This window comes from Excalfactoria chinensis, chromosome 1, assembly GCF_039878825.1.
Source record: "Excalfactoria chinensis isolate bCotChi1 chromosome 1, bCotChi1.hap2, whole genome shotgun sequence".
Lineage (NCBI taxonomy): Eukaryota > Metazoa > Chordata > Aves > Galliformes > Phasianidae > Excalfactoria > Excalfactoria chinensis.
The window spans coordinates 152,001,015-152,016,028 of NC_092825.1; the positions used below are offsets into that span (position 1 = coordinate 152,001,015).

At 35.3% G+C, this 15,014-nt stretch overlaps 1 protein-coding gene across 1 annotated transcript in view; it reads left to right on the forward strand.

Annotated features, from left to right (window-relative positions):
* Positions 1–15,014, forward strand: part of DIAPH3 (diaphanous related formin 3) — a 218,915-nt gene that overhangs the window by 33,180 nt on the left and 170,721 nt on the right. Inside the window, exons 5-9 of the mRNA XM_072344791.1 lie at positions 5,009–5,139; positions 8,020–8,094; positions 8,181–8,250; positions 8,636–8,772; positions 9,246–9,351. Coding sequence (XP_072200892.1) covers positions 5,009–5,139; positions 8,020–8,094; positions 8,181–8,250; positions 8,636–8,772; positions 9,246–9,351 — 519 coding nt within the window. The remainder of the gene's footprint in view (positions 1–5,008; positions 5,140–8,019; positions 8,095–8,180; positions 8,251–8,635; positions 8,773–9,245; positions 9,352–15,014) is intronic.

A 15,014-nucleotide genomic window follows, 5' to 3' on the forward strand; every position in this document is an offset into this window, starting at 1 on the left:
CCTCTCTACGTGTTGCTATTACTTTTAAAACACCTTCTAATATGTCTTGTCCATATGACTTTCCTTCTAATTTTCTTAACTGTGTGTCCTGTCCATATGACTTTCCTACTTGACCATTTCTGCATCAAAAGAAGGCTGTTTTACCTACTATTTTATAGTATCTTAGCTGTATCTAGCTTGGTCAGTTTTACAGCAAGAACTGCTGTGATGTGTCAATGAAAATGACAAGTTCTCCACCCAGGATATTAATCCATATGCTTAGGCATACAAGTAGTGCTTATCAATTAGTCTTTGCACAGCAGGAGCTGCCAGGAATGTTTCTGGGACTTTTTGAAATTCCCACTTGGAGAACTTCCGTAAAATTTAGTTAAATGTTTTGTTGTGATGGCTGCTAGGAGTTCAATTGGTCATCTTGTCTCTAGCCTCTCCATTATCTCAACCATGCAGAGAGAGTAGCTGGGGAGATCCAGAACTGCACAAGGAACTGCATGCATACATATGCACACGATTGCAGTCCTGACCCACTGTTACTCCAGAGATGTGACTTAGATTACGTACACACGTCGCAGTTGTAACTCAAATTCCATAGACTGTTGCTCAGGAGTATGTACTGTCTCGTCTTAAAATGTTTGGGCATTTATTGTAACAGCATGGATGTGTTCAGTATGCAAGCTGTTGAATAATAAAACAGCAATCCATGTCACTGATCTCCCTTAGGCATTTAATTTGTAGTGTTTTATACAACATTATTTACCTTTCATATTCTATCAAAACTGTTATGTGCTTCTTAATGTTACGAGCTTTTTTAATTTGTTGGTATCTTTTATTTTTGGCTTAGAGATTCTTTGCAGTTATTTCCTCATTTCTGTTTAGCTTTAACATGGACATATTTATAGGGAAGCTCAGCTCACTTGCCTGATGGAAATGTAAGTTACTATCTTGGTGAGGAGGGTGATTTTGAAAGCACTTCAGCTTTAGATCCAGTGCTTGAAAAGTTTTTCATGGAATATTCTTGCTAACTAGATGTTTTTTTAAGGAGGTGGAATGTTGTTCCTGACATTACCAATGTATATTGGTGGTAACTCTTTTATCCAGATATCTGAATAGGTTTTGTGTGAAAAAGACAAAGAAATTGGCAGAAAATTAATCTCCTTACATTCCAGCTTGTCCTCAGATATCCTTGGGGCTCAGAATAGCTTAGATTTTAAGTGATGCTCAGTTTGATGCTGTAAGTCTGGTCATGTTCACTATCACAATAATATATTCATAAATAGTGAATCTTGGGCTGCCCAATCTGTGTGGTTGTGGTCAAATGTGGTCATTACCACCATTAAGGAGATTTAGCTGGGCACACTAAGAACTCCAGTGTCTAGATTAATGAGTAGTTCAGTTTATTAAAGCAACAGATTACAGATTCTTTTTACTGGGTTTATTGGGGATAAATATGTTTTCTACAAAGCATATGAGGTTAACCAAGAATGGCCAACCATAAATGTGTTAAATCATGGAATAACTCTATGGAGATTATAGGATGTGTCAATGGGCTAAGGCCAGTGGGAAGAAGTGCAACAAAACCAAGTGTTGGGTCCTGCACTTTGTTTACAGTAACCCCATGCAGTGCTATAGGCTTGGGGCAGAGTGGCTGGAAAGCTGCGTGGATGAGAAGGATCTAAGGGTGTTGGTCAATGCTTGGCTAAACATGAGCCAGCAGTGTTCTCAGGTGAGAACTGCAGTTGGGAAGGTGTTTAGACCCTGAAGCATGTCCAAAGAAAGACAATGAAATTAGTGAAGGGTCTGGAACACAAGTCTTATGAGGAGTGGCTGAGAGAACTGGAATTTTTTAATCTGGAGAAGAGGAGGTTCATGGGAGACCCTAACACTCTCTATATCTACCTGAAAATATGTTGTGAGGTGGAGGTCAACCTCTTTTCCCAGGTATTTTTCCTAGTATTAGGACAAGAGGGAATGGCCTCAAGTTGCACCAGGGGAGATTCAGACTAGATGCTAGGAAGAATTTATTCTCAGAAGGAGTGGCTGGGCATTGGAACAGGTTGCTGGGGGGAGTGATAGATTCACAGTCCCTGGAGGTGTCTAAGGGAAAGTGTAGATGCAGTACGTAGGGACAGGTTTAGTGGGCAAGATTGTTAGTAGGTGGATGTTTGGACTAGATTATCTTAGCAGTCTTTTTCAACCTTAATAATTCTATGATTCTATGGTTCTAAGTTTCCTGGGGGATCAGTAGATCTAGCCAAGTGTGATAATTTTACGCAGTATCTGTCCCTATGGGGGGGAAGTTAGGATCAGCCTGTTGACTTGATCCAGAAGTCAGTGGTGTCTTCTCAACTGATCTGCGATGGTATCTTCCCCCAAAGTCCTCTCTGAAGCTGTTTTTATAAAGAATCATTGAATCACGAAGGTTGGAAAAGACCTTTAAGATAATCCAGTCCAACTGTCCATCTATCACTGATATCACTTCATAAGTTTTGATTTGTACAGCAGAAAGGTCTTGCTCACCCCCCCCCCCCCCTTTTTTTTAATGCTAATTTCTATGATCATAAATCACCTCCAGTAGAACTCCAACCAACAGAAACATCAATAGAACTCCAACTGGGAATATGGTACAACTGGCCAAAGAAAGCATAAAATAAAGTCATAGAATCATCTGAGTTGGAAAGGACATTTAAATGTTGAGGGAGCTAGGCTTGTTCAGTCTGGAACAGAAAAGAATGCTCCAGGGATATCTCACTGTGGACTTTCTACCTTAGGGGAACTTATAAGCAGGACGGAGAGCAACTTTTTACATCATTTGATAGTGACTGGACAAGGAGGAATGGCTTTGAACTAAAAGAGAGATTTATGCTAGATATTTGGAGGAAATCTTTTACTCAGAGGATGGTGAGACACTGGAACAGGTTACCCAGAGATGTTAACCCATCCCTGGAGGAATTCAAGGCCAGGCTGGATGGGGCCTTGGGCTGCACCCTCTAGTGGGTGGCAGCCCTGTCCACAGAAGAAGGTTGGAACTAGGTAGCCTTTGAAGTTCCTTACAATAGAACCATGCTGTGATTATTCTTGCCTCACATCCCTAGATAACTAATGCTAAATCTCCTTCTGTCCCTCCCCAGTCATCTCATCCACTTTTTTAATTGAATCTAATTATTGGAAGGGACCCTCAATGTGGATCTTCATCAAGTCAGAGACATGTTTTGAATGACATTTCATGCGTTGCATCAAAAAATTAAACCTCCCAACCCTAACCTCTGGCTGACTTTCTTCTTTACTCCCTGCTTCCAAAAACTTTGTACTTTTTCACTGGATTTCCCATACCCTTCTATTTTTGGGGCTGAAAATTCTTGCCTTCACATCCTTTTCTCATTCTTAAGGGGATTCTGTCCTTTAATTATCTTCATGGTGCTTTGCTAGAGTCACTTCAGCATGTCTCGGTCTGTTTTGAACTGAGGATCCCACAACTGAACCCATCATTCCAGACGTGTCTCAGTGGAGAGGGAAAGGATCACTTCTCTCGACTACCCGGTGATGCCCTTCCACTGTGGTCAACTGAGTTCCCATTAAGAGCTCCATAAGTCAGCTTCTGACTTTTTGGACTCCAGCATGTGTCACTGCACCTGAGAAGTAGCAATCCCTTACACTTCTTGCTGAGGAACTTTTGTGCACACATTTCTCCTTTCTGTTGAGATCCACCTGAATGTCAGTGTACCACCTGATCTGTCAGCCACACTTACTAATTTTTAATCTCATCTCTTTCAGAAACTTTTTTCATAATGCTTTGCTTCCAGGAGCAGGAAAGAATCACTTTCAGTGCTTCAACTTCTGACTTAAGCTCAATCAGCCTCATAATATAACCAATATAATGATAAAGTATTACTAAGTCATTCTCTTTAGCGCTATCTACATAACTATACCTCTGCTCCCAGCAAACTGAATCTTTCTAAAGGATCAACCCAAATATAGGTTGCATGCCTCCTCCTGATCTTCTCCAAAAAAAAAATGTGTGAAGGAGTGAATGCTATTAAGAGTATAGTGAACGCTTCTTAGATTTCTTAATTTTAGCTGCAAATTCTGTGGCTGCTTTGGATCAGTGTGACTCTTGTTTTGTTTAAAACACTTGGATATTTTGTGTCCTCCCAAAAGGTCATTAATATTTTGAACTTACTGTAAGCAACATTTCATATCATTGATTCAGTGAGGAGTTGAAATAATTGTCTTTTACCTTATTTTGCTTAAAGTAGGAAATACAGGGAATATTTTGTTTGCAGTGCTATAAAAGCAGTTTTATACATTAGCTTTGTCACTACATTTTCTTTTCTGTGTCCTTATGTCCCCATTTGCCTCCCTACCCACCAAAAAAGACCATAATGCAAAAAGCAAAATTTGAGTAAAATTCTTATTTAAAAATATCATGTTATTACATCAGCAGTCATGTTTGCATTGGGCTGGGATTTATCTTTTAGAACTTAAGTTGCTCCTTAAAGTATTCAAGTCCCCCCATTTATTTATTTATTTATTTGGTTCTGTTTTTTGTTTATTTCCCTGAGGTGTTTACTTCAGCCTTTAGAACAAAGGTAGTCTTTTTTTCCATAGTTCCAGCCTCATGCTATTGTGCTGCTGCCATGACTCCCCTGGACGCTCATCCTGTGTTCATCACAGATATATATATATTTTTTTTTGTATCGAATATTGAAAATTAAAACATTTGCAATGCACAGAATTAATTTGTTACCAAAACAGTATTTCTCCAAGTGCTCATGATGCATTTTTTATGTTTGTTGCCTGCTACTCTTGACTACTGATCATAAACTTAATCATGAATTGGCAAAAGTGTAATGAAGATTTAACATAAACAGTGTATGGACAACAGATAGTTGCAGATACTAAAATATATTGTTTTCCCACATTTTATGGATCAAAATCAAAGTTTAGTTGTTGACAATTTATTCAAGTGCTATATGTGCCGAATAAAAAAATGAATTTGTTTTCTGTTTTTCAGGGAAGTCTCAAGAACAGACGAAAGATTTCACCACAAGAATTTATCCAGGAATTAAAATCTGGATCAACAGATGAAAGACTAGTGACTTGCTTAGAATCACTTCGTGTGTCCTTGACTAGTAATCCTGTCAGGTAATACAGAATTTGAACATCATTAACAAATACTGCAAAGATTGATCGCATTCTTTTTTCCTCATGGATTAAAGTTAATGGATCTCTAGATGTGCATATTTCAAGGTTTTCCACTTAATGAATGTGTATGTTTTAATGAATGATTGTATCTTTTTTTTCTTTTTCTGCATTGATTATATACCTTCTACAAGTATTGTTTTTGTAAAGCATACTTTTAATTAACAGAGAAGATGAGAATCAAGTGATAGTGAATAGTTTTATCCTGGTCCTTAAAAACAAAACAAAACAATAACAAGGGAAACAAACTAATTACTGCTTGTGGCACTAAAGAAAGAATCTCAAGAGCAAAATATATCCACTCATCTTGATCACTGTTCTTCAGGTGAAAATTGGACATAAATATCTCATAGTTACAAACAGTACATGAAAAGTGATTTGGTGATCTAGCTGTATTACAGCTAAATGGTATTACAGATAGCATCATACTACAAATAATTGATTATCTACAACTATTTATTCTCCTTTTATATAGTAGTTGCAAGAAACTTAGATAATTCCATTAAGAGAACTTTTTAAAAATGCACTGAGAATGGAACACTGACAGCTACCTTGGTATTTCATCAGGCTGACAAAAAGCTGTATTGCCTCCAGGTATAGGGCAAGTAATTTGTTATTCTGTTGTGGAAGCAAAGGAAAGGACAATAATAACACAACAGTTTTTTACACACTAAATCATTCTCAGCCTCTTCAACTGCTGGGCATGTGATAAAGTGTCTGCGCACAATTTCATCTAATACAAAATATGGTAAGAAACATGTAGTAGGATCATCTTTAAATCAGATACAGCCAGTTATTCTCAAAGTACTTGATCAGAGTTTGCCTAATCTGTTTCAGAACAAACCACCCTGGTTGAGGAGAAAATCTATTTTAATGTATTTATATATTTACATGAAAAACTTATAAAAGCATCTGATCTTAAACAAATCCATTATAGTTCTGTGTCTAGCAAATACAAAGAACATTTTCATCCTCTCCTTTGATGAGAATTGAAATACTATGTTTTTCAAAAGAGCTGCTGCATCTTTCTTTTTCTTATTTACAGTAGAATGACTCTTTGTCACTGATGATGTCCTACTATTATAGGAATATCTGAAAATTCTGATTACTCTTCAAATATAATATAAATAATAATAACGATAAAGTATTATGACAACAAGTAAATATTACTCCCAGATAAATATTTTTTTTACCCACCATGGCCAATGGCGTGTGAATCATAGAATCATTGAGGATAGAAAAGGCCACCAAGATCATCTAGCCCAATCATAGGCTCATCATCACCCTGCTCACTATACCTTATCCCTAAGTAGCATAACTACACTTTTCTTAAAAACTTGTGGAAACCTTGATTCTACTACTTCTTCGTGCAGCTTGTCCAATGCATTACCACTCTTCCTGACAAGAAATTTTTCCTAATATCCAACCTGAACCGCTCCTTGTGCAATCTGAGCCCAGAGAACACCTCTAGTGACTGCTCGCCAGCTGGATTTAACTCTTTTCACCACCATTCTCTGAGCTTGGCCGTTGAGGCATTTTTTTACCCAGTGAAGAGCACACTCAACCAAGCCATGAGCTACTAGCTACTCCAGGAGAATACTGTAGGAGACAGAAACACAAAATTTACTAAAATCTAGGTAGATTACATCCACAGCCTTTCCCTCATCCACTAGGCAGGTCATCTGGTCATAGAAGAAGATGCTGGTCAAGCATGACCTGCCTTTTATGAACCCAATTTGGCTGGGCCTAATGTCCTGGAGGAAACATATAAAGTAATGTTAGTGCAGTGAACAGTAGTTTTTTTTGTTGTTGTTGTTGTTGTTGTTGTTTTTTTTTTTTTAATATAGGACAAGGTGTTCTGTAGCATAAGTTTGTAAAATATAATGTAAAGTATTCACAGAAATTATTACTACAGCACCCACAACAGAAACGTTGTTTTAGTGATTATAGAAACTATTACATCCGTATCATGCTAGCCATCTTATGTTCTAATTAGAGATGGTTTTGTAATCAGTTAATAGCTAAAAGTACTGTGCTAATTTCAGGTGGAGAAAGAATGAGTAGGCAAGAGAAACCCATTATGAAATAAATTTCTGTCTTTTTTAGTAGAAAGAGATCTAAAGTTTTATGACATTAGTATGGAAAGTTAGCTAAAGGTGTTGGGAAATATTTATTGTCACTTATGGAAACAGAAAAGTCTTCAAGTATCCCCTTCCCATAAATCACAGTGACATACAAACATGTCTTCTGTTATGACTACAAATGTTATTGTCTGTGAAGTTTAGTATTATGTAATTGATCAGACATTGTTTCAGCAAGACAAAGAGGTGCTATCCAGGGGATACACTGCTGCGTTATGGCAGGCAGTCACTGAAGAGTAGAACTTTGTTGATGCTTGTATCAAGTCATTTTGACCAAGAATAAACAGAAGTGTGAAGCAGTTGTCTCGTAGAAACAGCTTGCCAAGGCTTCCCAAAGTTACCTTTGGCAAGAGCTGAATGTTTTGGTGTGTTTTCTTGGAAGTATTCACATACATCTGTATCTCAGGGAGACATTTCTGTATTTTCTGTAGGTTTTTTCTTCTTTCTTTACCATTTGTTGTTTAGATTCTCTAATTTTTATTAGATACTCTAATGTTTTGGTTTTTTTTAAGGTAATCTAATTGGGCATTGAATGCAATGCCCTTTGATCCTCTGTTGAATAACGATCACATTTAGCTCATAAAGTGATCAAACTATACTGCTTTATTTATTCTGAAAATTTTCATTTATTTTAATAAAACTTTGAAGTATCAGTTGTTTTAATGTCTTCCTTTCTCCCTAGCTGGGTTGAAAACTTCGGCCGAGAAGGTCTGGGTCTTCTGTTGGATGTTTTGGAAAGACTGGTTGAAACAAAACAGTAAGGATAACTTTCTATAAAATTTTTTTTTTTTTATTATTATGTATACAACATTTAATTACAATATATAATTTTAATCCATTCAGCCAGGACAAAGCTGTGAAGAGAAGCCAGCATAAGGTTATACAGTGTTTGAGAGCCTTCATGAATAACAAGGTATGGGATTTTCTTTAATCTGGAACTTTGAATACTGCTGTTCAGTCTGGTGTTGTACGTGATCAGTGAGTGAAGGTCTGCGTAATCTGAAGAAGCAGAGTGTTGTTCACCTGTGACTTGAAAATCTTTCTGCCATGTCCGATTTGCAGAATCCTACTTTCATAATAGTACAAACCTTTGATGCTGATGTTTGCTCTTGTTAAAAAATGAGTGACCTGTTTTGACCTTTCCCCCTTTTTTTTTTTTTTTTAATTGGAAAGGCTTAAATGTAGTTTGAAATATTTACTTGTGGAAACTGTTGTCATATTTTACTGGACTTTCAACATTATTTGGTTTCCTTCCAATTCCTTCCAACTCTCCTTATAAGTGTTTTTCTGCTGTTTAGTATGGATTGGAAAGAATTCTGGGAGAAGAGAGGAGCCTTTTGTTGCTGATCAAAGCAATTGATCCCAAGCAAACTAATATGATGACAGACATTGTCAAACTCCTTTCTGCAATGTGCATTGTTGGAGAGGAAAGCATGTAAGTACTATGTTTAGCCAGACATAGTAAGGTAAGTTCAGGATAATTAATATCATAATTGTATATAAATGAAATGCTGATTTTTTCAACTGATGCTTGAAAGTAATATATGTACTCTGTTGGCATTTTTGAAAATACCTTTATTTATAACTCTTTTTATGGTTGTTTTATTTTTGTCAGTAAGAATTTTCTTTTTTGGCGTGTGAATGAACTGGTTAGATGGAAGTAGTTTTGCAGCCATTTTTTCCCTAGAAGTTTTTTAGTGTTACTTTTAAGGTGTTTTGGCCATTGTAATCTAGTAGGTCATCCTTGGTTACATAAGTCTCCAAAGGAAACAAATTATGCTTAAACCTCCTACATCTGTACCCTAGAAATTGAAATGGGTGAATGTTCTGTCAGCATGGCTCTTCATAGAACAAGTGAACAAGAAGGTTAAATATCTCTCCTGAGTAAAATGCTTTTATTTTGTATAGCCTTGAAAAAATTTTGGAAGCTATAACAGCAGCAGCAGAGGAAAGAAATGTTGAAAGATTCTCTCCTATCGTAGAAGGACTTCAGGATAACTCAGTGCAGCTGCAAGTAAGCAATTTTTTTGCACAGATAGCCTTTCCAACAAGCAAAAATAACTTCATATATTTTTCTGCGTTACAGAAAAGGAGAAGAGATACTGTTTTAAATAAAGGTTGAATTTGGGAATGTTTATTAAAATGTAATCTTTGAAAATGCATTATTGGAAGATTCAGTCTTGAGAAATGTAATGATGTTGTGGTTGAATTTTCTTTCTTTTGTTTACTCAAATCTTACAGAGTTTTTGAATTAAAGTTGTACTGCCTTATAAAGAAAAGCATGGGTCATATACTAGATGCAAAAGTATGTAATTTCTGGTGATATTAGCTTATTATTAAATATAAATGTTCATAGAAAACAAGAATTTTTAGCAAAATTTTTTAAAAGTAATTTTTAAGTGAGCATGAAATGTCTTGTATCTACTTCTTGACCTTATTTGCCTTCACTCAGAGCGAAATCAAAGAACCCTTCACTTTATTTTCAGTTTGCTGCAGTTGAGATAGAGAAATACAGAAAGATGCAAAGTTTTATAGTAAATTTGAGTAGTCTTTATACGTCATTATTCTATTAGTGTGAACTCGTATTGATCTTCATGTAACTCAGAGGAACAAAAAATTTTTCATGTGGTACTCTGAATTTTGCCACAGTGTCAGGAGATAAGTCTTCACTTTGGAAGAAATGTTTGTATTACTTCACTGTCACCCTTTGTATTAAGCAGTTCATGTTTGATAGTAAAGATTGCTTTTGCTTTCTCACTCTTTTTATTAGTCCAGATATCAATTTGTAATATAACTTGTTGAGTAAGTAAACTGTCTTTCTTTGGTCTCTAGTATTGGAAAAATCACGACCAAAGTACTTTGTTTTCTGAAGTGCTTTGCAGAATTTAAATTCTGTCCGCGCTGAACTTAGGTCAATGGAAGATTATATGAAAGATTAAAGGAAAGTGGATTAGTTTGACTGGCGAAGAGATAGTTGACTTCTCTTCCTTTTTTGACAGGTTTTGTTCATAGGTATTGCCATTTTTCTTTTCCATTTGGGAGAGCTGATGGCAAGTCATTTTTTAGAATCTTGCTGCCATAGCAAGAATTAGTTCCAGTGATAAGACAAATTCACTTCTGGGCAGTGGCTTTGTGGTGCTTTTTGTAGGGCTCAGTTTGCAATAAATGTGAGTGAGAAAGAGGGATTGAAGGAGGAAATGTGTGTCAGGAGGAGAGAAAGAGGAAGAAGAGAAGGAACTTTGAGCCTCAGTTGTAGTTGGTCTGGAAAGGGACAGCACAGGGAAATTGTACACTGTAAGACAACACATTTCCTTTCTCTGTTCTAAGGCTTTTGAGTCTGCAAACTCAACAAGTTTCTCATAGCACTGGGTTTCCACCTTTATGTTCCTACAAGAATCTTTATGATTCTTTAGTATTAACTTTAAGTATGAAGTCTGCTATACATCTGTCTTCCTTTGGAATCTGTTTCATCTAGATTTCAGGGTGAATTATGTTTACATTAATACATCTCTGCTGAGTATAATTTTTGCTCAGTATTTTAGCATCCTGGAGATAGTAGGCAGTAGGAATTTTGGCCAGGTGTGCAAGCTTGGACATTCAGGTCAATATAACATTTGGCTCACTGCTTTTTAATTCCTTTCTTTTCTTGTTTTTATTTTTTTTTTATATTTTTTTTTGTGCAATTTTTTTCTTTGTTTGCTTTTCTGTTTGGTTTTTTGTTTATTTATTTATATTCCTTTTTGCTTTGCAGAATTGCATATATTAATGTGTGAATCTGATTATGGAAAAAAAAAAAAAAAAAAAAAAAAAGAAGCTTTAACTCCTTTTTAACTCCTTTTTCCATATAGTTCAAAAAGCACATAAAATCTGTAGTAAACCACTCCCTTAGTTTATCTACTGCTTCAAAGAAAAAAAAGAAGTACGATTAATTTATCCAAGAATTCTTTTCCACATTTTTATGAAATTAATGCATTAAGACCTATATAGATCTATAAGTATGTCTTACTGTGTAAATCAAAGGTAAACAATAGTTATTTTGGATATACATTTGTTCATAGGCTTCAAATATTATAGTCCCTTGTGAACAGTTGTTGGTAAGCAGCCTGCTTGATAAATAGATAGAAACCAGTATGAATGGCAGTTGACAGTTGGTGTGCAGCATAAAAAATGGTCGTGGCTGTTTATCTCTAAGCGGTTAGGTCTTATAAACATGAGAACAATCATGCTTAGTATTTACAATGATGCTCCACACCCTTAGTGAGACAGCACTGATGAGATAACAGTGTTTTGCACTGATGAGTGCAGAAAACATCAGCTGGGTTGTTAACTGTATAGTAATTTTTATTTTTCTAGGACTGCTCTTCTGATATTAAACAAGTACTTTTGTACCAGATACAGCATTGTAGAATTGTTCCTTGTTTTGGGGTTTGTTATCCTCTGATACAGAGGAGAACAGAATTTTTAAAACTGACAATTTATATGTTACAATGACGGTACTTATATTAAATAATTTGTAAAATTACTTTAGATTTACTGACAACTTTACATTTTCTGAAAATAGCGAACATGTTCCATTTATTGTGTTTTCAGATTTTTTTGGAGTTGGTCTTGCATTTGAACACTTTCATCTAAAAAGCTTTTTTTCTTTTTTCACACTTGGCAAATGTTAGCTAGGTTTGTTATTTTATTGCTTTTTTCTTTTTTTTTTTGTTGTTGTTGTTAGGCTTCTCATGTGAATCTATTGGAAACTTCTGTAATGATGACATTGACCTAGTGGTTAATTTGACAGTGTTTTAATGAGACAAAAGTTTACAGTTGTCAGTTACTTGGCATATTCGCCTTGATTATCTGCCTGATAAATGTAGGCTTGCTTTGTAGCAAGTGAATTTGACACAAACAACTGACCTTTTCAATTTTAAGTTGACTAACATTTCTGTTACTTGAAGGATGAATTTATGAGAAGCCCGAGTATGTTAATTTTTTGTATTTTCAGTGAAACTTCAATATATCTACTTTTTTTATTTGCTGAAAGTAAAGGATATTCTACTTTTGATCTTTCATAAAGATTATCAGTAAGTATAGAAATAGTACTTAAATATTTTTGGTTTAAGATCAGATTGGTGATCCTAGTTTGAGCATACAGTTACAGCCAGAAGTAATACTGAACTTATTAAGAAGTATTTTTGTGTCAAAGTTCGTTCATATTCATCAGTAGCATTACCTTCACTGTATTTATAAATTGACAGAGAATACCATTTCATCTTTCTTTTTTGTCTAATAAAAAAAGAATGTGTGATTGTATGTTCTATGATATTTTGATTAGTTGAATTGCTTGGCAGTTCTTGGCCATTTGGTACTAATGAGATCCTTTTCATAAATGAGTAACTAATATGAGCAAACCTTATCTAAATGCAGAGACTGTTAATATTATTTAAGATTCATATAAATGTGCAAATGCACATTTGTATGAACAATGCATTTCACTACTAAGAGTATTTTAGAATTAGCAGGGGAAACAATTTAGGAAAATTAGTAAAGTATGTATCAAAGCCAAATCTACATCCATGTAAGTATTAGGAAGCAAAATTTAACGACATCTGTATTATCATTTGTCCTTTCTACAACTGTTGAGAAAAGTGAGAAAAGTGAAGTTGAAAATTTTCTTGTAGTCCTCTTGTCTAAAGATGTGAAATAAGATGATGCTTAGACACCTACTTATTATTGGCAATGATGTCTATGTGAGGAAAACCTGCTCTGAGCTACTGAGTTGTCAACACTTTCCATGAGAAAAGTACCAGTTATATTATCTTTGTGTTCAACTGAGAAAAATGAAAGTATGAAGAACATGTTTTGTAATCCCCAGAGAATGCAGAGGAAATAAGGATTAAAATTTTGGGCTGCAAGCTCTCACTTAGCGGAATCTATCTATCTCATCGGTTTACTTTCTCATAGAGGAAACCATTCAAATTATTGCCATTCTAGGTGAACTCTGTGAACATCCATGTAAAACATTTCTCCCTGCCCAGGAAAGAGGACTTGGAAATTACAATCCTTGACACCGCAACAAAATTTTAGAAGGCCCATCAAAAAGTTGTATATTACTGTATATCTTTCAGGTATTAGAACCAAAAATAGTTGGACTTATTCAGGCATCTTCTCAAGGTCTGCAGAATCTAAAATTGTTGATAAATTGGTTTTAGCTGTAGACCACTTTTTCAAAATGTATTGGTCACAATGAATTCTGACTTCCTAGGAAACTAATTTACTTGTCTTCACTGAACCTCATGCTACCTCAGCAGAAATACCTCTTCATTATTGAAGATGAGATGTTTTTTAGCTGTGGACATGGCCTTGCCTCTTTTTGTCCATGACTGACAATCATGACTGACTGTCAATCTCTTTCAAAGTAATTGAGTGTAAAAGAATGCTGTTGTATTGTCAGTTGGGGCCCACTCACCTGAAGTGCAAGTAATGACTGATTTTTCTGCATACCAAGAGTTGACATTTATAGAGCTGTCAACTGGAGCATCACAGCATTTTCCTTAAGTACTGTGTATTTTGAGAATTCTTGAGGAACAATTTTGCATCTGGGACAACTATCCTTCAATTTTTAATTAGGAACACAGAAGAGAATAACTTATGAGTGGATACTGCTTGGGATTCTGCATATAAAGACAAATAATTGAAGGAAAAGAATTATTTGTCTGTCTGAAAATTGTCTGAAAGAATTACTTTTTTTCTTCTATAAGAGGTTCTTTAAACTGTATAGAACATATTTTCTCTTTGTTCTTACCCTTTATTTTCAGCATTCAAGCATTGGACAGAAAGACCTGAAAGGCCTGTTTACACTTTCTTCTGATAAACACTGTGAATAGGCAGTGAATGTGTTAGGAAACAACTTATTACAAAGAACATTTTCCAATCTAACACAGCAGAATTAAGCCACCTCTGGAATTTCAAAAATATTAATTAATTTGAAGGAAAAAGGAAGGTCTGCCATTTCAATTGTATTTCTTTAATTAGTAGCAGGGAATAATTGGTCGTTTGACTACTGTTAGGTCTGAGGTCAATTTATACTTTTTGGTAATTTATGAACTATAAATATCAGTTAATATTTGAATTTTCATAATTTTTAAAGCATATTTTTAAACAGGTTTAGCACTACCTTGAGTATGTCACAGTCTGATATTTTCATATTTAATTTAAAAAACAACCAGAAAACAAACAAAAAACAGGCATTAGTTTTTATTTTTCGGAGGCATTTTTGTGGTTGAGACTCCTCCTCCTAAGCAAATAGAGGAAGATGGAACTAAAATTTCAGAGTTATTGAAGCAAACAAGAAAAAGTTTTCAAATAAACTAAGCCATTGAGCATTCTCAGTTGCAGTTCAGTTTCTCTCACAGCATGTCAGATGTCTTTGTGTATTAGACATATGTATGCAGTACTTGCAGATACCACGCATTTCCTTCAGGAGGTTTCCATTCTTCTGGGCTGGTATTTGGAAGCCAGATGGGCTACACTGAATGTGTATTTATATATTCTTGTTTAAGCTGGTGAATTGGGTCCCTAGTTGGTAAAGATGTATCCTATGTGCCCGAGTCACTACATCTGTGTTGTAACGATCTGAGATGCTTATAGAATCAATCAGACAACTGATTAATAAGAATGGGAGTTCAG